This window comes from Musca autumnalis, unplaced genomic scaffold (genome assembly GCF_047663935.1).
Source record: "Musca autumnalis isolate F117 unplaced genomic scaffold, ASM4766393v1 scaffold_4, whole genome shotgun sequence".
NCBI lineage: Eukaryota > Metazoa > Arthropoda > Insecta > Diptera > Muscidae > Musca > Musca autumnalis.
Window position 1 is genome coordinate 173,115,382 of NW_027411977.1, and position 23,952 is coordinate 173,139,333.

Sequence of the window (23,952 nt, forward strand, 5' to 3'; positions counted from 1 at the left end):
TATCATAAACAACTGCTATGTTTTAATACACTTGATAGACTTAAGCCACTAGACTATAATTGTTGCTTAGGTTGTGCCTCTGTGCATCTGCACAAGCATATGTTGTATTTAATCTGGACTCCCCAATCTTGACGATTCGTGATGACTATGGCTGGATGATCAATGGACACTTCAAATTAATTCACAATATCGACTTACAACGCTACGAGAACATATTGAATCGATTGAAGGATGAAAACAACATGATGAACGAAACCAGCGGTATCAAGGATGTTATTAAGTTTCAGCTGGAAAAAATTCAAATTCAACTCGACGAACTGAAGGGACCCAAAGTCGAGAGACGCAAACGCTCAATTAACTGGATTGGGTCAGCCTGGAAATGGTTAGCTGGCTCGCCTGATGCTTCAGATTGGGATGAGATTCTGCGAAGTCAGTCTACACTAATTTCTAATAACAATCAGCAATACAAGATAAACTCTGAAATTTCCACAAAAACTCAGGAGATCTTGCGAACTCTTAATGGAGCCGTTACTGCAACAAATGATATCCTGGGACACAACATTCAAGCAAAGTTTTCACAAGAGATACAACACAAGGTGATGATTCTAAAAGATGAAGTAGGTGAATTAGTCTTAGCGTGCCAAATGGCCAAGGCTAAAATTGTAAATAGTAACCTCTTGAACAAAGAAGAGATAAATAAATTAATAGGCGAAATAGAAGTCCTTCCATACAGCAATTTCATCGAAGCCATCGAATATAGCGAACCTTCTATTTACTCGAATGGCACCCGCCTGCTCTACATATTGTCGATGCCAAAGGTAGAGGAAACCAAATTCAATCACCTGATTGTACGAGCAGTTTTCAAAAAGGGTCAGAAAGTGGATTTGGGTTATAAAACGATACTTATGAACAAGGACGAAACATATGGTATCAAGGACAAATGCCTTCGTCTAAGCACTGCCATGGTATGTAAAAAGGACACGCTTGATCTGTTGTCAGAGGAAGATTGCCTGCCACGACTTTTGAAGGGTGGCCAAACAGCTTGCCGCTACATAACTAGTTCAGAATCGAAGGTTGAACTACTTAAGGAGGACACATTATTTTTGGACAACTTTAACGGTAGCATTTGGTCCAACAAGACGTCTCGCCACCTCGATGGCTCCTTCATTCTACAAATGGAAAACGAATCCTTGACGATCAACAATAAAATGTATTGGAGTATTACCAGTTCTGGAATGCAAGTTCTCCCACCTGTGTTAGCCACCATCACGAATAAAAGCTTGTCTGTAAACCTTAATCTCATTCACGAAATGGCTTCAACGAATATACGGCTTTTGGGTTACCTAAAGGAGAAAACGACATGGTTCATGACGACAGGATCATTGGGCCTGTTCCTACTAATGGGTCTAATTCTAATAATCTGGAGGAAATTGACATCAAAGAAAAAACTTCCTAAACTTAACCTGTCAATACTACAACAAAATACGCCCTCACATCCTGATCTGCGGGACGCAGATTTTTAGGGGGGGAAGAGTTAACACACTACCGTCGCCCCAAACCACTGTGCCAAGCTATTTCTCTATTACACGTGCCGCATAATCAGCATTTACCATATATTGCGAAACTGCAATACGATATGTTCTCATGGACACTGAACCTGCATTCAGCACTTTCAATATATTGCGAAATTGGAATATGATACCTTCCCACAGACACTCAACCTCAACACGAGTCGCACCGTCAACATATTGCATTTATGGGAAACATATTTGGCAGCATAATTACGGCATCGCTGCCAACAACTGGAGGCTTGAAGCCAAGAACAGCACAAGGCAGAATTCAGTTGGAGTTCGGGAGTGAATCGTGATAGTGTTCCATTTAAACATAATCTACTTAAATTAGTGAAATAGTGTTAAATAATTTTAATTGAAATAAACTAGTGTAAAATCAGAAAATATCTTTTAGTGTCAATTATTACCGTCTGTTGACGGTGTGTTTTTTATTTTAATTTACAAGGACGAGAGTCCTTAACTTGTATTTATTTATTTATTTATTTATTTATTTATTTATTTATTTATTTATTTATTTATTTATTTATTTATTTATTTATTTATTTATTTATTTATTTATTTATATATATATTTATTTATTTATTTGTTTATTTATTTATTTATTTATTCATTTATTTATTTATTTGTATATCTCCTGTACAACAAGACTTGAGTCTTTTAGATTATAGTACAGGATTACATATATATAAATCATATCCAATTTAAATTTAATGATTTAACAATATTTAATAACACAAAGTTTTTTTTGAAATTACAAAAGAAAACATGTTTTGTGGTAAATTACAATGATAACATAGAAGTTTAATGGACATTTAAAAAAGATAATTAATTTTATTTATTTATTTATTTATAGAATTTATCTTATATTTAATATAAGATAAATTGGGAGAATAGCATTAGCAGCATAGGCCATCAGCTAAATAATTAATAATTAATAATAATAATTAATAATTAATAATTAATTTTGTATAGTAGGAATTGAATTAAAAATAGAAAAAATCATCTAATTTAAAGCAAAAGTTTGTAGCCTGTTTTAAACGTAAAAGCGTTGCTGGTGTTTTGTAGATCAAAAGGGAGAGTATTCCACAGACGTATGGTCCCTATGAAAAATTGCCACTCAGATACCAGACTTCGTCTCCTTATAGGTATAAGTTTTTTTCCTCTATTTGACCTTGCAAATGTAAGCCTATTAACTAAGTAATGTGGTTTCTGTTTATAAATTATTTTGTGTAGAAATTATTTAATTTTTTTTTTCAAAGGAAAACCAATGAAATCGTTTGAAAAATGCGTGAGTTATGAGTTTTATGCCATCTTTAGCGTTTTAACTTTTTGGTTTTTCCTTAAAGATTGGTACCTTGTGCGTAATTGTTAACTAGACAAATTCAAACTTCAAACGTACGCACCAAGGTACCAACTTTTATAAAGGAAAACCCAAATAGTTAAAACACAAAAAATGCCATAACTCACGCAATTTTCAACCGATTTTATTGGTTTTCCCCATTTTGTAAAGCTAACTAAATTAAAATTAAATAATTAAGCACTTTGGTGTCTTCTACGCAGCCTAGAGCACCAGGAAAAACATTTTCCTGTTTTTAATGCGTTTTTGTCGCACTTAAATCACTATAACATAACCATTTGTTACACGATTTTTAAAAATTTTGACTTGTTCGAAATACATGCTTCTCATCTTTTAAATAAAAAATAGTCTGTATATGTCCGCTGTGGAAAAAAATATGTTATGTCCGTTTTAATTTGAAAACCTAAGAACTCCGTCGCTTTCTTGATAAAAGTAAATAATTACGCAGTTTGGTGTCTTCTACGCAGCCTAGAGCACCAGGAAAAGTATTTTCCTGTTCTTTAATGCGTTTTCGTCACACTTAAGTCACTGTAACTTAACCATTTGCATTTTCGAAAGCTACGATTTTCACCACTTAAATAAAAAATAAGCTGTAAATTTCCATTGTGGAAGAAAGAAGTTATGTCCGTTTAAAGTTGAAAATCCTAGAAACCCCGTTTTTCACTACATTTACCGTAATAAAATCAAAAAACGAAGTGACCCAAAGAAACCAAAGGTATTTTCGTCTTCCATGGACTCCCACTATACCGAATTTATGCATCAGAACCCCTTCAAATTTTCACTGTAGCACAGTGTAATTAGTAATCTTTAGGTTCTACCATATGGCTAATTTTGATGACTAATTCGCAGCGACGAATGGTCAGCCGACTACTAAATACTGGTATGTAGCGTGGTTGTCGATTATGCCTAACGAAAAAAAGATTAGGCGTAAAAAACAAAATAAGCAAAAATGTTCAAAAATAAATGTGCGTTCGGTTGCTTATTTAGCCGTGTGTGTGAATATTGTGTAGCAGTTTAAGTGTACAGCTAATATTAATGTTTTTAGATGCTGGCGTTTAAATCCTGCTGACAATAAATACTCATTTAAAAGAGTCGTCATAGGGCGTAATCGATTTTCTTTCTACAAGATGGACCAATATTTACAATTTTACGAATTGAACTCTTGTATTCTTTTGCAACACATAATATTTAATAACAGCAATCTCGGTTCTATACAGGTTAGACTTATGCCTGAATATATATGGACAGTTTGTTTACGAGTTTTTTTCTTTCTGGTGAAAAGTTTTATAACCCCAACGAAGACTAAATACCAAACTTAAACGATTTCGGTGGGATATTGGAGCCGCAACATTCAAAATGCTGAAAATCGGGAGGTACCGTTTTATGTGGGCTATATGAAGGCATATACCGACAAATTTCTGGTGGAAGACTAAATACCAAATTTCAGTCATTTCGATGTGATAATGAAGACCTGGACCTTTACCGAAAATTTCAGGTGGAAACCATTATACTCACAACGAAGACTAAATACCAAATTTCACCGTTTCGAGGCCACAACCTTCAAATAACCCTCCACCAAAATATGAAGGGTATAAAATGCAATTTATTGTATTCAAAGAGAAAATCAGTATAATAAAAATGTCATAAATATAAGAATAATTGTACTATTAAATGTATATACATATATGTATATACTCTCCAATTCGAAGAATTTAAAAAAATATTTTTAGGAATTTAATTTAATAAACATTTTCATTTTAAGAAAACATCCAACTTCTGCATTTGCTGAACCAAACAAAATTAAATGTTTTTTTTTTTTAAATTAGTATTGAAACCGTAAACAAATGCCTTTTAAAATATTACCAATAGTTTATTTAAATTTAACGGAAACATTCTTTTCGTTCACAGCTTGATATGTTTGTGAATTCATTAACAAATTCCTCGTACCAAACAAATTCAACATTGTCAAAGGCCAGTGAAGCATTCACCATCAAATCGGATACGAATGTCGTCCTCTACACAGTACTATTGCAGGTGCTGTCGTCATACTTGTGTTATATCTTCGCCAAATTTGCATGCAAAATAAAAATCCAAGAATTCAGTTTCGCCCTGCCACTGACTTTGGCTACACCATTGACTGTGGTCGCCACTATTACCCTAACATGGCTGCGGGAGTCAGATGTTTGTTCCCTTAATGAATATTTTCCATCGTACTTGGTTTTTAAAGCTGTATCGGATGAGGCCACGGGGAATGGCGGTTATGGTAGTTTTGCTGACTTGATGAATAAAATTGTCGTAGAACACCTCTGGATTTGGTTACTGTGGTGGCTCTCACAACTGTGGATAACACATCATGTTTGGCGTCCGAAAAACGACAAGAACCTTCCCACCGAGAAGCTGTTCATTTGTCCATGGTATTGTGGTTTTTTGATAGAACAATGTATTACGATGAACAGACGTATTGTGGATTGGAACGAAGAGTACTTATCAATTAAGGTAAGTTCATTTGTATGCTGGTTACGTTCATTGTAAAGAGTGGTACCTTTTAATTGGCCATCAACATTCACATCAACACAGATTTGGGATGCATTCATTGCAGAACAGAGTAATAGCAATTAAAACAAAAAAATGCTTCACAAGATTAAAACAATTAAAACAAAAAAAATGCTCCACAAGATTAATTTTGTTTGTCCATATCACAAATTGTTTAAATAGGATACGCACACCGCGTCGATTAAATTACTATTCAAAATTTAATTTCTACTTTAATTCCACTTTTGGACTTTGTAAATGATACGAGGTCTGCACGAAAATTATCTGGCCTAGGCAACACCGGGTGTTGCCAGGCGCCATTGGAAAATTTCTTTGAAAAGGTTGACAGTTTTTAGCCTAGCCGTACGACCATGTGATGTGTTGCTTACAGCGACTTGAAAAAATCACTTTGCAAAAAATGGAATTTATTCGTAAACATTTTCGTCCAAGATTTTTTTACAACTTTGGACGTGGATAATCACGACAAGAAATCTTTGTATGTCGATAAAAGACCATCCTATGGGACTATAAAAAACTGGTTTAATGAACGAATGAACCAAAAAACGAAGGTCGTGCCAGAGAAGAAATACCGTTGTGCCAGAAAAGAAATACCGTTGTGCCAGAAAAGAAATATGACGTGCGTGAACGGATAATGCGATATCGCCGAGTTACATACCGTGAGATATAGGCATCTTTGGGCATTTCCTCCACCAACTAATATTTGATATTGCAAAAACACCTAGCCGCAAAAATGGATCTCGTTAGATCCAGCCAAATTGGACAATCTCTCAAAAAAAGCTCTTGTAGATTATGTTAAAGAAATTGTGCATAAATTGATCGCGTGCTTCGAAAGACGTTTATAAGATCGTCACAGACGATGAATCTAGGATCTATGATTAGGAACCCGAAACAAAGCAGGAATCGTCCTTTTGGTTCTTCGAAAACGAGCCAAATCCAACGAAAGTTGTTAATGTAAGAAGAGCTTCGAAGCAAAAAGTCGCCTGTTTCTTCGGCTAAACTGTGCGGCGACTATACGGCTGAGAAATTTAGGACTGTTAAACCTGAGTGTTCACTACAATTTGTTTGCCTGAAGTCTCGATTCAAACCAGCGCCTGTTTGACCGGACAAAACGTGGAATTGATGCGCCATCCGCCGTACAACCCTGACTGGAGATCCAAAGACTTCATTTGATTCCAGCACATCAAGAAAAAATGCGGGGGTCAACGATTGTTGTTGCCTGAAGATTACAGCATCAAAAACCATGTTTTGGAGGTGTCTCAATCCGAGTGGAAAAAGTGCTTCGCCAATAGGTTTGAAGGCACGGAAAAGTGAATAAATCATGCTGGAGACAACTTAAGAAAACAATAAAACCGTTTTTGATAGTAAATATTCGCATTTTCATTGTTAGGCCAGATAGTTATCGTTCAGCTCTCGTATGTTAGTGTATCCAAATCTTGCCGCTTCTTGTTCGTTTGACAATCGTTCGTTTAATACCAAATGTATTCCAATTAAGAATATGTATCGGTATAATATATGTACAATAGGGTTATATCTTTTTTGCATTTTTTACAAATGTCAAAAATACCATCACAAAGCACTATAGGTAATTTGGCCTGTTTTTGAGGCAAAAATGAATAACAGCGAAATTAAAGGATTTTTTTAACTTTTTAAATTATTTATGTTTAAAAGTGAGATAAACAAAGGTTTCTACAGATAAATTCTGATATAAAGAACAACAGTTATAAGCAACTACGTATATAATGAACAAAGCTATTTCTTCCAAAGCCATTTTTATTAGTTTTTTTATACACAACAAACTGTTGAAAACGATCACGATAGTAAGTAACAAAAATTTTGTCCGCGTGAGTTGATTTTCAAACGAATGGTTATTACAATTTTGTATATTTTATTTATTTTGTATACTAACTACATTACTTATTTTACTTGCAATGAAATTGTAAACAATAATATTTTTGTTTTCATTATTTATTTCCTCAAACCAAACTTACACAATTTTAAGACTTTTTAGTGAGAAGTAACCATATAAAATTTGATACATGTCAAAAAACGGGCAAAATCGGGTTTTGAAACCTAGTAATAACAACACAGAAGTCTTTCAGTAATGTGTTCTAGGTGTCAAAATCACGGTCAAACACGGCCAATTTAGTATACATAAGTCTTTATGAAGTGAGCTTAAGAAAAAAAAAATACATATATTTCTGACTTTTTGTGTTTTTGGGTCGCTACCCAAAATGTTTAAACTATATTATATATGAAATAAATTTCTCTCGCAATTGCCAATCTATTCCATTTTACATATCCATATTTACATTTGGTTTATTTTTCCGCGGTTTTAAATACACTGAAATATGCCTTATAATATATTTTTTTAGTTTTTCTTCGAAATTCTCACTTCGACGGTAATTTAAACAGCGATAATGCCGCTATTTTGAAAATATCATTCATACGCAGCAAAATTTAAAGGAAGGGGTTCCATGCAATGACTTGATTTCATGACATTTGGTTCAAACGAAATCGTGAAAATTCCGATCTTTTCATTAGCATTTGAACCAATGCAAAGGAAGTCGTGAAAGATACGATATTTTCATCAGCATTTGAACCCATGCAAAGGATGTCGTGAAAGATCCGATCTTTTCATCAGCATTTGAACCCATTCCATCGATCCAATAGAAATGAATTTCGTGTTTTTACTTATACACATTTTTCTAAATATATACGATTAATTATTTACAATAGGCTTGCTGTTGTCGGACATTCGAAACCACAACCAACGTTGTTAAAACTCTTGTCGTAATGTTATTGTCATTGCAAAGGGTAGGTGAAAATGACATGCCAAAGCATTTGTGAAAATGACATGTCAAAGCATTGGTGTAAATGACATGCTTCGGATTGTGTGACTAAATTCGACCTAAAAATATATGCGCCAAATTACAACGAAATCGGTTCAGATTTGGATATAGCTCCCATATATATTTTCGCCCGATTTCACGTAGTTGCTGCACCAAACACCATATATCTGCCAATTTTGATGAACTTTGGAATGTGTGACAGCATTTTATCTAATAAGTGTACTATATTACACTGTGCAACATTTTCAAGATAATTTTGTGCAAACAATTTCAAATGCGGTTTTTATGAAAGTACAGACGCAGTAGACAAAAACCCTCTTTGGGTTTTGTTTTGTTAGATCGGGTTCGGATTTTATGGCCCTGTCTGAACATGTCTATATATTGACTTTTTAAAGAAAATCGGGGCTATATCTTTGAAACCAATACGAATCTTTCCATGACATCCGCTGCAAACTTGTAGATGAGAGCAAGAGGAATGTATTTGGAAACATTATGAACACGAATAACCTCATTTATTGCCTCAAATTTTATAATATATCTAAAATTTCCGTGATTTGTATATATTTCGCAGCGTATCTCCAAAACCGTCAAATTTTTCTTAATGTTATCTTTGGGAAAAATATTCGCTGGAATGTAATACACAACTCTTCAGAACATACCATTGTTGTAAAATTCCTCTATCGCGTTTTTTCTATCGTATTTTTCAACGACAATTTGATAAATAAATCAACAATACATTGAAATTTCAAATATGAGAATAAACAGCCTGTGTGAACGTTGTTTGAAATATGTTTTGTAGAAAGTATGATATGAAATACCGCCTAAACAACATGAAATAAGGGTTTTACAGTTTCAGAATGTTCTGAAGAATTGCAGAGGACATTATTAGGAGAATTTTTGCTAAAGGCTACTTGGTTCAACTCTCAATAGTTTGGCAGTTACTGACCATAATTCCAGAAATTATGTCATTTTTCCTATATTTTATCAATGTTGATGCGCTATATGCGGTTTTTCGTAGTTCGTCTGTTTGACATAGAAGTTCTACTACTATAGGACTACAATATTGCTGAAGACCGCAAAGCTAAATTCTTATTAGTTTCTGAGATAAAGCACGGATCAATAGAAAAAAGGGTCGTTTTAGCCCGGTATAGATGAAGCCATAAAATCCAAACCCGATCTAAAAACACGAAACGCAACTAGGGGTTTTGTAGTCTTAATATGTACTTTCAGAAAATGTCCACTAGAACTTGTTTGCATTTTAAGTGTTGCACAGTGTTATATAGAACTCAGTTCAAATTGATATACATATATCTCCTATATTTTAATATTCACAGTGGTGTAGGGTATCATGTAGTCGGTCCCGCCCGACTATGATCCCTTCCTTACTGGTTTGGGTATTGCCCTAGTGAACATATGTATTACACAGACAAGAGACGTTATGCATCGAACAGAACAAATCAACAAATTTTCTTATTCAATGTTTTCGAAATTATTATTCAGGGCAAAACCTATAACTTTGCGTTTTGTGTGTGCGTTAAAAAAAGAACAAAAACAAAATACATGTACAGTTGAACCTCTTTTATTCGGGCCTCTATTATCCGGTTAATCTCTATTAACCGTGCTTACCTCTATTATCCGTGTATAAAATGAGTTTATATAATTCTGGGAATCCCCTTTTTATTTTGAGTTTAAGTTTGCGCTATGCAAAATTCACTTTTTGTTCTCAGTGATATGCTTTTTACATTAAAACAAAAATCAGGTTTTAGGGCCGTTTCGTCATTTATTTGCTAAAACAGGCAACATTTTTCGTCATTTGCCATACACAAATAAATGACGATAGCTGCGTCATTTATTCTAAACAACACACGAAAACACCTTACTATTATAAGCAACCCTGCTTTTTTGTCATATACTACCGAAAAACTGTTTTATGTTGTTGTTGTATAATGGAGAAAAATAAAAATACTCAAACAATAACAAAAGTGAAAATGGTTAAAATAACTTGCAGAAAATTACGTTTTTGTTTTTGAATTAATGCTTGGTTTACATTCGGCGTCGTTTCGTGATTTCGAAGGCGTTTCGTGATTTCGCGCGGAATCAAGCAAAATTTATCATGATTTCGCATACAAAAATGAAATCATCTCATTTCGTGATTTCAGCGAAATCAACATCGAAATCACAGTACACATGATATACAACCTTGCTTTTGCCTAAAAAAGTAGCAAAAGTTGCAACACTTTTCACGTATCACAATAAACAAGGTAGATGTGCGAATTGCTGGAACAAAAAATGTTAATATCAAAATTTGTAAACAATGTGAAAAAATATTAAATTACATTGTTACAATGCTATTTTTCATTATGTTCCCGTACTTGTTTAATGGTAATGTTAGAAAATATACCGAATTGTCAAAAATTGCTTCCCCATACAAATTTCTTAAAAAATACGGGAACGGAAAAATGACGGAAATTGCAAAAACTCTAGCAGAAATGTCAAAATCAACGTATCAGCTATAATATTAGATACCAATGAACATATGAACATGCTTACTGCTAGTGTCTACTAGGCCAAAATTTTATGGCAGAAAACAGGAGAAGAGGGTGTTATTCGGCGCTATTTTTGTTTAAAGAGAAGTGCAAGTCTTGCTAGATTTCGGAGTACGGGAACGCATTTTAGCACTAAACGGAAAAAATACTGCAAGTACTAATATTTTGCAGGTTCTGAGCAAAACTTTTATCTATCAAAATTTATTACTATGATGTCTCAACGATAAAATAATTTTTTATTTTTTCATTTGTTAGTACTATACACACTTAATACGATGTATAGATAATTTTACGATAATTTTCCAAATAAAGTTGTAAAGTTCTATATTGTCGTATATTTCTGACGATTAAATCAATTTACAATAAATTGTTTTGAAAATTCATGTTCGATCAGCTGCGCATATGCATCTACCTTTATCATTGTGATATGTTTGAAATCAACAAAAAATAAATGTAAACACCGGGCTGTATTTCAGGATTTCGTGAAATCCAGTGGATTTTGGAGCGCAAGTGTAAACTTGGCATAAGTCATATTAGTTGATAAACATTTGTGTTGTAAAATTCCTGTTTTTTTTTTAATTAAAATTGCCCAACATACCAAAAAAGCTTGAGAATTTTGTTGTTAAAAGCTTATGTCATAATTGTAGAATAATCAAAACGGAACCCTTGTTTATAAGCTTACCTTTGTAATTGTATAACAAGCTTATGCAATTAATATTATCTTAAGCTTACCCTTGTAATGGTAAAACAAGCTTACATTTATTTTTTAAATTTTTATTAAAATTTTATACATTCAGTTCACATTTTGAGATTTAGCTATAAATTAACAAAATGTGTAGTGCTTTATATCATTGTTATTTTTTAATTTAAATTAACTTAACTAGTGATTTAAGTTTTCACTCTATGGTATAATTAAAATAATTATATTTACAGTTACGTTTTTATACCCTACACCACAATGTGGTAATTATGTGGTATTATGTCTTTGTGCATTTGTATGTAACATACAAAAGGAAACGAAATAGACCCATAGTTCCTTTTGGGGATATACATATAATCACTTTCTGAGTCGATTTATGCATGTTCGTCCCTCTGTCCATGTATTTTTGTTCGCAACGCACAGGTCGCATTTTTTGTCCGATTCAAATTGGGGACTAAAATTTGTTTAGCCATAGGAAGAACGCTATTGGTTTTGGTGAAAATCGGTTCAGAATTGGATATAGCTCCCATATATATTTTCGCCCGGTTTCACGTATTTGCTGCACCAAACACGCTATATACGTCCGATTTAGATGAAATTTTGGATGGGTGACTAAATTCGGTCTAGAAATAAATGTGTCAAATTATATCGAAATCGGTTCAGATTTGGATATAGCTCTTATATATATTTTCGGCCGATTTCGCGTATTTGCTGCACCAAACACGCTACTTAAATCCGATTTCAATGATATTTGGAATGTGTGACTGAATTCGGTCTGGAAATAAATGTGCCAAATTATATCGAACTCTGTTAAGATTTGGATATAGCTCCGATTTATATTTTACATATTCACAGTGGTGTAGGGTATCATATAGTCGGCCCCGCCCGACTTTTACCCTTTCTTTACTGGTTTGATTTTATAATTGTTTCGCACCTTTATACGATTTATACGAGAAATTTAGTGATAAGTTTTTCAGTTAATTTTGTAAATTGAACTTACTTTGTTGTGCGTTTGTTGGGCTTAAATTTCGAGCACTTCCTCTCCATTCCTTTTCAATAGAGCTCTTCTACCAACACTCCACTTAGCCATCTCATCTTGAATAATGATTTCCTTAATTATACATATAATGGGTACCACAGTGTTGCAATAGTAAGCATGTGCGGCTTGCACTCTATACGCATGTTTCGATTCTCAGGTCGTGCAAAAACATCATACTTTTTTGGCTTATAACACTTTTTTATATTTTGTAGGCATCGGCAATTATATTTTAGCACAACACGGATATAATTATTTGTTCACACAACGCGGATATACCTTTAATCGCATAATAACTAAAAGATGGATGGAAAATACAAAAAAAATGTTCCTACGAAATCTAATTTATCAACAAATGACAATCAACGAAAATGTTTATACAAATACTTTTCAGGCAGACTTTAGAAAAGTTTGTTACCAGTAATAGTTTAATAAGCATTGTTACAAATTGATTGTGAATTTTCTATTTTTACAGTGTTTTATTTAACTTGCTTTGGTGTGTGTTTAGTTCAAATCTGGTAACTCGTTTTTAACACAGTTGCAGTTTACCAATCGAACTTAAACTTTGCACACTTTTCAGATTTGGATGACAATACATGAATATCAAATCAACCAATATTGGTCCATTTTTACACTGTTTTACAGTGTTTTATCTAATTAAAATATTATTTTCAAGTCCTATTACTTTTTATTTTTATTTGGTATGTTGGGTATCGTGTCTGTGTATAGTGTGTCTGTGTTCTTGCGTGCATGTGTATGTGTAAACAAATGACGCAAAAAGCAAATGTAAATAAACTTCATTTATTTCTAGGATTTCGTAAAACGAAATCTTATAATGTGCTGGTATAAAAAGGCTTTGACCCAGTAGAAAATCGACTCTTCGATGACATTTTCGTCGACGATACGTTGACGAACTTTCCGATATTGTCATGTACCACAAGTTGCATGACCATATCTTGCACTGTGTCTTGGTAATAAAACCAAAAAAAAAAAATAAAAAGCGTGCTTTGAAATAATTGTATTCATTTTTGTGCAAATATAATTTACTTTTTGTAATAAATGAAATCTTAAAAAAATCCAAAGTCGCGTCTCGAACTGTTTGAATCAGTGTTTATAAATTAACTAGAAAAGGGTAAGTTAAAATAAGTACATTATATTGCATAAAAATAATTGTATTTTTTTTTAATTCACGTATTTAGGTGAATTCAATTAAAAAAAATTTAAATTCCCAATATGACGCTCGGTGGTAAGATTTTAGAGTATATTAGTTGATATTTACAAAAATCGTTGATGTTATTTTCTTTTTGCAGAATTCATAAATAAAAAGAATTCACCCCCTCAGTCGGCTGAAATGAGAAGTGCAGCGAGGTAAAGCAGGAAGATAATGATGACTTGCAGAACACATGGGAGCTAAGTATTATTCATTTAAGATAAAAATTGTAAAAATATTTTATTTTATAATGTAATAAAAATTTGACACCCGACAATATAAATGAAATAGTCTTTATTTGGGTCATGAATGACTAATAGCAGGACAGGGTCTGTGGAACAGTCGTCAACGAAATATGGGGGCTTTAGTCATCGAAGTTGTCACCAACGAAAAGTAGAAAGTTTAGCCACCGAAGTTGTCGTCAGTGACAGCTTCGCTCACCCTGTCGCTCAAGTTGTCTTACACGAATACTGGGACATTTGTGTGAAAATTTCGTCGACGATTTCACATTGCTGTCTGCAAGGTGTCTTCAGGGATATAGCATTGTCTTACACGATTCGTCAATGATGTCTTCAAGACACTTTCTACTGGGGAGTGCACATATTAGGGTATTTTACGCTCATTGAGAGTGAAAATTGGTGAGTACTAATTTAAACAAACGTGTTTGTTTGATCTGAAATGCTGGGATTCCCCCTTTTCTTCTGAATATCAAATTAGATTCAGTATGTGATTAAAAGTTGATGCGTAAAAGTGTTCGTTCCAAAATGGCTTGGTCAACAAACCAGATTTTCAATTCAGGAAAAATTAGAACAGATTAAAGACCACAGTAAAAACATTTCGACTGGCGTGTTAACAGAAAAATATGGTGTTGGAAAACAAACGGTCCGTGATTTAATAAAAAGAAGGAAACAATTTTATCATTTCCTCGGTGTCATGTTTAAGTGTTCCATACTCCATATTCCCGTTTTGAGATTATCGCATTTTAATGTTTACGTCACAACTGTTTGTATTCGACTAAAGAAATTATTTATATTTTTGCCTAGATTTATTGGTAATAGTATATAGAACATCTTTGCCAAAAGTTAGAGGAATGTCTGTTGGAATATAAAAGTTATAGAGAATGTTTTAAAAACAGATTTTTTGTCGAGTAGTTCCATAAATCACATGGAGCAAAGTGACATAAAAGATTTATCGTTTTTGCCTCAATAAATTAAAATCTTCTAAATCGAAAATTAAAGTTCTGATTTTTGGAATATGTTTTAAAAATTTTAAGTTATTAAAATATTAATTGCGTACCTGAAAGGAACAAAAGATTTCGGGCCAAAACGTGAATATCTCGAAAAGTAGAGCATATAGGAAAAAGCCGAACAAAAATTCATAAAGAGCATACGCAAAACCCCTAGAAACCACCTATATCTCATAAACTCAAAAATGGCGTATATAACACTTAAGCATGAACCGACGAATTGCCTCCAGAAGAAAATCTGAAAATCCAAAAGTTGATTTCGCAACATACGAATGGTTTCGGCAAGAAAGATTCAGACGAGTTGACACAAATTTAAAGATTTTATGGGCTGGCATAAATTATATATGAATTTCAGATGAAATGATTACTGAAAAGGCAAAATATTTTCATGAAAAACTAAACATAAATTCGGAATGTTCAATTGATGACCTCTCAAAGTGGATGGAATCCTGTGCCATTGTATCTGATGCCGACATAATACAAATGGCTAACCAAAGTAACGAAAACGAGACTGTTGGGGATTTCGAAGAATCAGACGAAGACAATCCAATAGAACCAAAAACGCCCTCATTAGCTCTAGCAATAGAAGGATGCAGTGTTCTATTGCAATTTCTTGAAAACAATAATCCAGAAATTTCCGAGCCATATGTAATGCAGTTCCATCGATTACACACTAATCTACTCAAAAAAAGAGTACACACACAAAAGCAAACAACATTACATAATTTCTTTAAGACTTAAGACATATTTTAAAAATGTATTTTTATGTTAATCTATATAAAATCTTAAAAACCCTGTAAAATATTGATAAAAATCAATAAAAACATGAAAATTAATAATATTAAAAAAAAAACATTTATTAACCGTGTTTTTCGATTATCCGTGTTCACCTCGGTCACGAGCGAGTCGCATAAAAGAGCTTCAACTGTATTTCAATTTGAAATACATGTATTTCTTTTTTGTTGTTTTTTGGACGCACACGCAATACGCAAAGTTTTAAGTTTTGGCCTCAAGTAGCACATGTATGGGAGTTTAAGTTGTACAGAGAGTGTTCCCGTTTTCAAAAACGTATAAAATGTATAATGAAATGGTAAAACTGGCAATAATAGAAGTAGTAAAATGTGTGTATACACTCTGATTCGCCAGGTTAGAACCACAGCGTTTTACTAACAAATACCGTTATTACCAATGATAGAGATTATAGTCGGGAACAGGGGAGAAATTGCAAGGTAACGCTTTTAATTCATTTATTATTTAGCCGATAGAAACGAATGCAAGTCCATAGGTTTCGCGCATTTTTGATGCCACTGAATATCCGCAGCTCCGAAAAATAAAAAACCATCATCGTAAGCTTCTGGTCAACACAAGTCTAATCCAATGAAAATATTTCCACTACACGTAAAACATAAATATAAAAGGCGTAAAAACATAAAGGGCCTAGAAGAAATAGACTAATTTAAATATTTTGATGTCTCTTATCTGCTGGGTTGATACGGTTACCTTGTTTCATGTAAGTGTGGTAAATTATGATGCAATAACAAGGCGACCCTGTTAAATACATTTTTGCATGGTGTAATAATATTAGGTGTTTGCATGAATTACAACAACTTACATTTTACCAGGGCAAACTTATATAAGATATATGCATGAATTACAACAACTAACAAATTTACAAAAACAACATTGTTGTTATTGAAAGTTAATTGTCAAAGAAAATATTGTATAATAGGGTCGTTCCAATTTTTTTAGGAAAACATAAATACATTTTTTTAAAATTCTATAAAATAGAAGAAATTTGAATCAAAATGTAATTATAACGCATTCAGTGCTCTTGCAGGTAATTTTTATTACACGTTTAGGATGAAAAACAGTATTTTATGGTAACAAATTTCGAAGTTTAAAATTTCATGAGTAGACCCTATTACATTTTGAAAACTAAATTTACAAAAAAGTAAGAATAGAGCTGATTGTTACTTCTACCATATATGAATATGCCTTGCATTTTACAATAACAACATTATTGTTATAGAAATTATAAAGTCATTCTGGCAATTAGTTTTGATATGAAAACCAAAAACAATTAATAACAAAAATAATGTTTCGGAAAACGTTTTAGGCCCATACCGTTTAGGCCCAGAGCGTGTGCGGTGAAAAAAGTAAAACACATTTATTCTTATGAGAACTACCGAAATACGTCGAGCGTATACTTTTTGTAAGTTGAACAAATTTAACTTTGACAGAACGTTATTGTTTGTATGTGTGTGTGTTTTGTATTTTAAAAACAAAAGCCAAACAAAACTGAAATAAAATTCATTGCAAAGGAAAATTATTTGTTTTACGAATGACAACATTTAAGTAAGTTTCGGTCGCGGATTTTGTGTTTTAAATGTGATTTTGGACTCAACGTATTTGGGTAATATCGACGCTCAGAGAGCGTTGTTGTGGTAGGTTGGTGAATAATTGTTGTACGTCGCGCTGAGAGTTATGTACAGCTGTTACTTGAAAAAGTCTTTAAAATTGCTCCACAAACTTATATATCCCTTAAAGAACATATGCGAATTTTCTTGTTCTAAATCCTGTCAATTCTCTGCAGGAAAGGTTTATTAAACCAAATGGTGGCTAAATATCAAAATTTTCCCATTTCGGTCTACAACACTACGAAATCGTGGTGTTAATGTCCCGCCCACAGACGAAGAAGTGTATCCTGTCAATCCAGTTGATTCTGGATGGCTGTGTATTAGGCCGGGGCGATTTGAAAACCTTAATGAGCCCTTCGCGTTTCTGATTCCTGGGATTGAATTGAGCAAAAAAGTCCACTGGACCATATATCTACCGTGAAAATCGAGCCTCCCGATTTTGACTTTAAGTTTTTTATTGACGTTTTTTGGATATTTTGGCATATAACAGCCAAACCATTGAGATTTTCGATCCAACACAAAGACAAACATTGTAGCCATGACAGTTATTGAAAACTCTCTAATACATCGCAAAAGCATTGGAACGCTCCTTCAGGCAGTTTTGGCCTTAAGAATGTGCAAACTTTTCGGAAAATGTCGATAAATGACATTGTGCTACAAAATTTGACCCAAAAAATATTCAAGTGTTCTGATGCAAAATTATATCGTGTTGGGATCCATGGACAACGACAATGCCTTTATTTCGTTTGGGTCACTTCGTTTTATTTTTTTATGACGGTAAAAGTAGTGCAAATCTGGATTTCTTAAATTTTCAAATTTAAACGGGCATATCTTATTTTTTCCACAACGGATTTCTTTTGATCCTTCTTCCTTTTAAAGGGGTGAATAATGTCTTTTGAATAAGCTATTATTGTTATAAATCGGTTAACAAACGGCTAAGTTATAGTGGTTTATGTCTGAAAAACCCCACAAAAAACTATAAAGGAATTTCTCATAATTTTCAAAATAAATATTGAACAGAACAAAAAAACATTATATTTTTGAAAATTATGAGAAATTCCTTTATAGGTTTTTTGTGGGGTTTTTCAGACATAAACCACTATAACTTAGCCATTTGTTAACCGATTTATAACAATAATAGCTTATTCAAAAGACATTATTCACCCCTTTAAAAGGAAGAAGGATCAAAAGAAATCCGTTGTGGAAAAAATAAGATATGCCCGTTTAAATTTGAAAATGTAAGAAATCCAGATTTGCACTACTTTTACCGTCATAAAAAAATAAAACGAAGTGACCCAAACGAAATAAAGGCATTGTCGTGGTCCATGGATCCCAACACGATATAATTTTGCATCAGAACACTTGAATATTTTTCGGGTCAAATTTTGTAGCACAATGTCATTTATCGACATTTTCCGAAAAGTTTGCACACTCTTAAGGCCAAAACTGCCTTAAGGAGCGTTCCAATGCTTTTGCGATGTATTAGAGAGTTTTCAATAACTGTCTTGGCTACAATGTTTGTCTTTGTGTTGGATCGAAAATCTCAATGGTTTGGCTGTTATATGCCAAAATATCCAAAAAACGTCAATAAAAAACTTAAAGTCAAAATCGGGAGGCTCGATTTTCACGGTAGATATATGGTCCAGTGGACTTTTTTGCTCAGTTCAATCCCAGGAATCAGAAACGCGAAGGGCTCATTAAGGTTTTTTTGCTTCCACACAAATCGCCCCACCCTACTGTGCATCCTTAAACCTAACCCAAGCCATTTCGGTACTCCAAATCCTTCATAATACTGAAAGTCGTGCCGTACCTCTTTATGGGCGGTACCTTTTTATCCGAAAAGTAAAAATAAACATTGGACGAGGTCACCAAATCCTTCTTAATTCCGAGATCAATTCTATTGAGGCTATATGAAACCTTGGACCTAGATATCGTTGCCATAAATGCCACAAAATCAAAACTTTACAGGAGAAGCAAAAAACGTTATAAAATGAAAAACTGTTTAATTTAATATAATTCTTATGAGGGCGAGTATTCGGGATATTTTCAATCCTATACGAATGGGAGTAATAAATGAAACCAAAACAGCTGAAACGCTTGGCTTTGGGATCCATCATTACGACAAAATCTGCAATATTATCCCATTTTCCGAAATGCCATTTCTTGAATAGGATCCTTTGTTTTGAACGTAGAGGCTTGAAATTGGGCCAGAGCATGTATTTTAACTTCATGTATCAGATCCCAACAAAAAACGAATTTCGATTTGCGTGTGGGTTTCGTATTCGGGCATTTTTGGTGACGATATATTGACAAACAAGTAAGAACGGCGTTAACGGCCGGGCCGAACTTGTTATACCCTCCACCATGAGTTGTATTGAAGTAAAATGGGAAAAATAGTTTCAATTCGTTTATGAAGAGGACTTTACACAAAATTTCAGCAATTTCGGGAAAACAATGTGAGGCACCGTTCTATCGGGGGTATTTCAAAACGTCGATATATACCGACAAATATCTGACGGAAAGTTTTTAGACTCAAAGAAAATTCAATACCAAATTTCAGCCATTTCGGATGAAAATTGAGGCCACAATCTTCAAAATACCGAAAATCGGGAGGTACCGTTCTATGGGGACTATATGAAGGCATGGACCGATACCGATAAAATTCAGGGGGAAGGTTTTATACCTCCAACGTAGACTAAGTACCAAATTTCAGCAATTTCGGTGTGATAATGAAGCTTCAAACCTTCAAAATACCGAAAACCGGGTAGTACCGTTCTATGGGGGCTATATCAAAACGTGGACCGATATAGCCCATTTTCAATACCAACCCTCCTGCAAGTAATAAAAACTTCTGTACCAAATATAGGTATCTTGATTTCAACAGACAGATCAATAATATATATACTTTATATGGTCTCCGACGAATATTTCGATGTGTTACAAACGGAATTACAAATTTAATTATACCCTCCATATGGTGGAGGGTATAAAAATTAATATCGAAGTCTTTGCGAATGCGTGTGTTCCGTATTATGCGCTTCAATTTCAGTTATGCTGAAGCTAAGAGGAAATTATTTACATTGTTCTTATGGTAACATGTCTTTGGCATACCATTCTTCAAGTTATAATGAGGAATTGGCTCCGCATTTGGCAATAAATATTACTTTTTGGCTCCCTTTATTATATACGAGGGGGAGAAATGGTCTTCACATATGCATGCTTTTGCTTACAACTCCATTCCGCATATTTCATTCCAAATTAGTCTTCTTTTTTCATCACTTATGACTGTAAAAAACGCCCCGTTTCCGTGAATCTCCTTCTTTCTACAAATAATACACTTTCGCGTTGTTATTTGTTAAAATAAGGAATTGATTTTAACGATTTTAAAACAAAACAAGTAAAAAAGAGTTAAGTTCGGCCGGGCCGAACTTTTCATACCCTCCACCATAAAATATTCTGAATTAAATTGGAATAATTAGTTTTTCATTCCTGTCCCCAACTTTAAGTGGGTACGTTAAAATGTCAGATAAAATGTCAGATAAATGCTTCATTCGGGAGGCCCTTTTTTATGGTGCCTATATCTAACTATGTATATTGACAATTTTTGGTGGGCTAGAAATTGGGAGGTACCGTTATATAGGGGTTATAATAAAACATGGACATATGTTGACAGTTTTTGATGGGAGCCTTCAATGTCAAATAGCTCCTAATTCGATTAAAAATTGGAGCTAGAATCCTTAAAATACCGAAAATCGGTACATAACGTGGGAACTTCAAATATCATTAACAGCTAGTTCGGAGGTATGTGGGCTAAACGAAAATATTAACTTAAATGGCTTTTAAATTTCAAATTACCGAAAGTTCGTCCAAAAAATAAAGCTAAGGTACGGAAAATCGGGATGTTTGTTTTGGTGCTATACCAAAACATGGATTTACGATGGTTAAACATTTTAAGTAAAATCCTCAAAGTACCGAAAATCGGGAGGTATCGTTATATTTGGACTATGTTGAAAATTGTTGATGCAGATATGTGGGGCTATACCAAAACATGGATCTATGTTCATAATTTTTTCGAATATAAGTTTTTTGGTCACTGAGAACCCTAAATATCAAATTATATCTAATTCGGCCAAGAAATGTGACTTAAAACGTCAAAATACCTGAAATCAGGCGGTAACGTTATATGGGGGCTATTCCTAAACATGGACCTATGTCCACTAGTTATATAAGTTTATTGACATTAAAGAACCCTAAATGCCAATTTATAGCTAAATCGGTCTGAAAATGTAGCTAAAAACGTCAAAATGCCGTAAATTGGGGGTACCGTTATATAAGAGCTATACCCAAACGTGGACTTATGTCCACAACTTTTGTTAAATAAGTTTATTTACACTTAAGAACCCTAAATGTCAAATTATAGCTAAATCGGTCTGAAAATGTTGCTAAAAACGTCAAAATACCGTAAATCGAGGGGCACCGTTATATGGGGGCTATACCAAAACGTGGACCGATATAGCCCATCGTCGAACTTGACTTGCCTGCAAACAAAAGACGCATTTTCCCAAAATTTCAGAGAATTTTGGTATAGAGGTGTGGTGACCACTAAGAACTTCAAATGTCAAATGTTGTTCGGTTAAAACTTGTAGGTAAAAATCTCAAAATACCGAAAATCGGGAGGTACCGTTATAAGGGGCTATACCAAAACATGGACCTATGTTTATAATTTTTTCGAATATAAGTTTTTTGGTCACTAAGAACCCTAAATATCAAATTATAGCTAATTCGGTCTAGAAATGTGACATAAAACGTCAAAATACCTGAAATCGGGCGGTAACGTTGTATGGGCCTATGTCCACTAGTTTTCTTATATAAGTTTATTGACACTTAAGAGCCCTAAATGTCAATTTATAGGTAAATCGGTCTGAAAATGTAGCTAAAAACGTCAAAATACCGTAAATCGGGGGGTACCGTTATATGGGGGCTATACGAAAACGTGGGCCTATGTCCACAAGTTTTCTTATATAAGTTTATTGACACTTAAGAACTCTAAATGTCAAATTATAGCTAAATCGGTCTGAAAATGTAGCTAAAACCGTCAAAATACCGTAAATCGGGGGGTACCGTTATATAGGGGCTATACCAAAACGTGGACCGATATAGCCCATCATCGAACTTGACCTGCCTGCAAACAAAAGACACACTTTCCCAAAATTTCAGCGTCCTATCTCCATTTTTGTGGATGCTAGAGCGATTACCACAGACGGACGGACGGACGGACTGACATGCACAGATCGACTCAGAATTTTACCCCGATCAAGAATATATATACTTTATAGGGTCGCAAATGAGTATTTCAATGCGTTACAACCGGAAAAACAAACTTAATATACCCTCCATACTTGACTGAAACCCCTAACGCGCATAGCAATATATTAGGTTTGTCCTTGTACTTTCTCAGTAAATATTACTCAGTAACTTCTTTTTAGAGAATTAAGCATTTTATACTCTTTCAAAGGAAAAAATTAAAAAAGTAAAAAAGACAATATTCAGTACAAATTTTCAATTACATTAATATTGACGATTATGATACTTTAATATTTTAAACTTTTGACAAGAAACAAAATGTTACTGAACAAAATTCCTTCAGCAAAAATTATAAGTTCTCAGTAATAAAAATTTCAAAGCAAGTCTCTCAATTCTTTCTCTTTTACTGACCATTTGTGTAAAAAAAATTCAGTAATAATTTGTAATAATTATTACAAATTATAGAGAACGCAGACAAACTTATTATTACACCATGCATTTTTGTTTTAAAAAAATAATGAAACATATTTCTGTTCAACCAATATTATACTTCCACAACTATTTTATTTGAATTGTGCCAATAATATTTCGTAGCTTTATCCTTTTTTGTGTATTCTTTGATGCAAAAACTTTTGACATCAAGAGAAGACAAAGGCCTGAATTTACTTTCTGGGTAACCTTACTAAATTAACCTTGGGGTAAATGTTATTACTCAAGGCCTGCAAAATCTTACACATAACGTAATAAAATTTATTTTCAACTTTTTAAAATTGTACAGCTCTTTCTTTAAATGTATATCTGTTGATTTCTTTATTTTTACCTTCAATGTTAAATTAAAGCTTAATTCCATTCGTCTGTCATTTAGAGTGGCGGCAAGAATGCTCTGAATGGCGATGCAGCTACGGATATCTTGGAATCGGATAAAATTGCACAACTTATTGTTTGTGCAACAATGTGGCATGAAACTATGGATGAAATGATGGAGTTCTTAAAGTCCATTGTTCGTCTAGATGAAGATCAATGTGCCCGACGTATGGCCAAAATTCATATCAACAATGGGAAACCGGATGAAGGATATTACGAATTGGAAAGTAAGTAAAACATTAAACAAACAATGCAAATAATGACGAAGCAAAAATTGCATTAATACATATGAACATACG

The 23,952-nt window shown here is 33.5% G+C and overlaps 1 protein-coding gene across 2 annotated transcripts in view; it reads left to right on the forward strand.

The window, feature by feature from the left end:
• The window catches only part of Chs2 (Chitin synthase 2), a 209,350-nt gene that overhangs the window by 53,446 nt on the left and 131,952 nt on the right, over positions 1-23,952 (forward strand). The window contains exons 7-8 of one of the 2 annotated variants that reach the window (XM_073980204.1): positions 4,837-5,424; positions 23,655-23,880. In XM_073980204.1, the coding sequence (XP_073836305.1) occupies positions 4,837-5,424; positions 23,655-23,880 (814 nt within the window). The remainder of the gene's footprint in view (positions 1-4,836; positions 5,425-23,654; positions 23,881-23,952) is intronic. The other variant, XM_073980205.1, reaches the window with a different exon arrangement.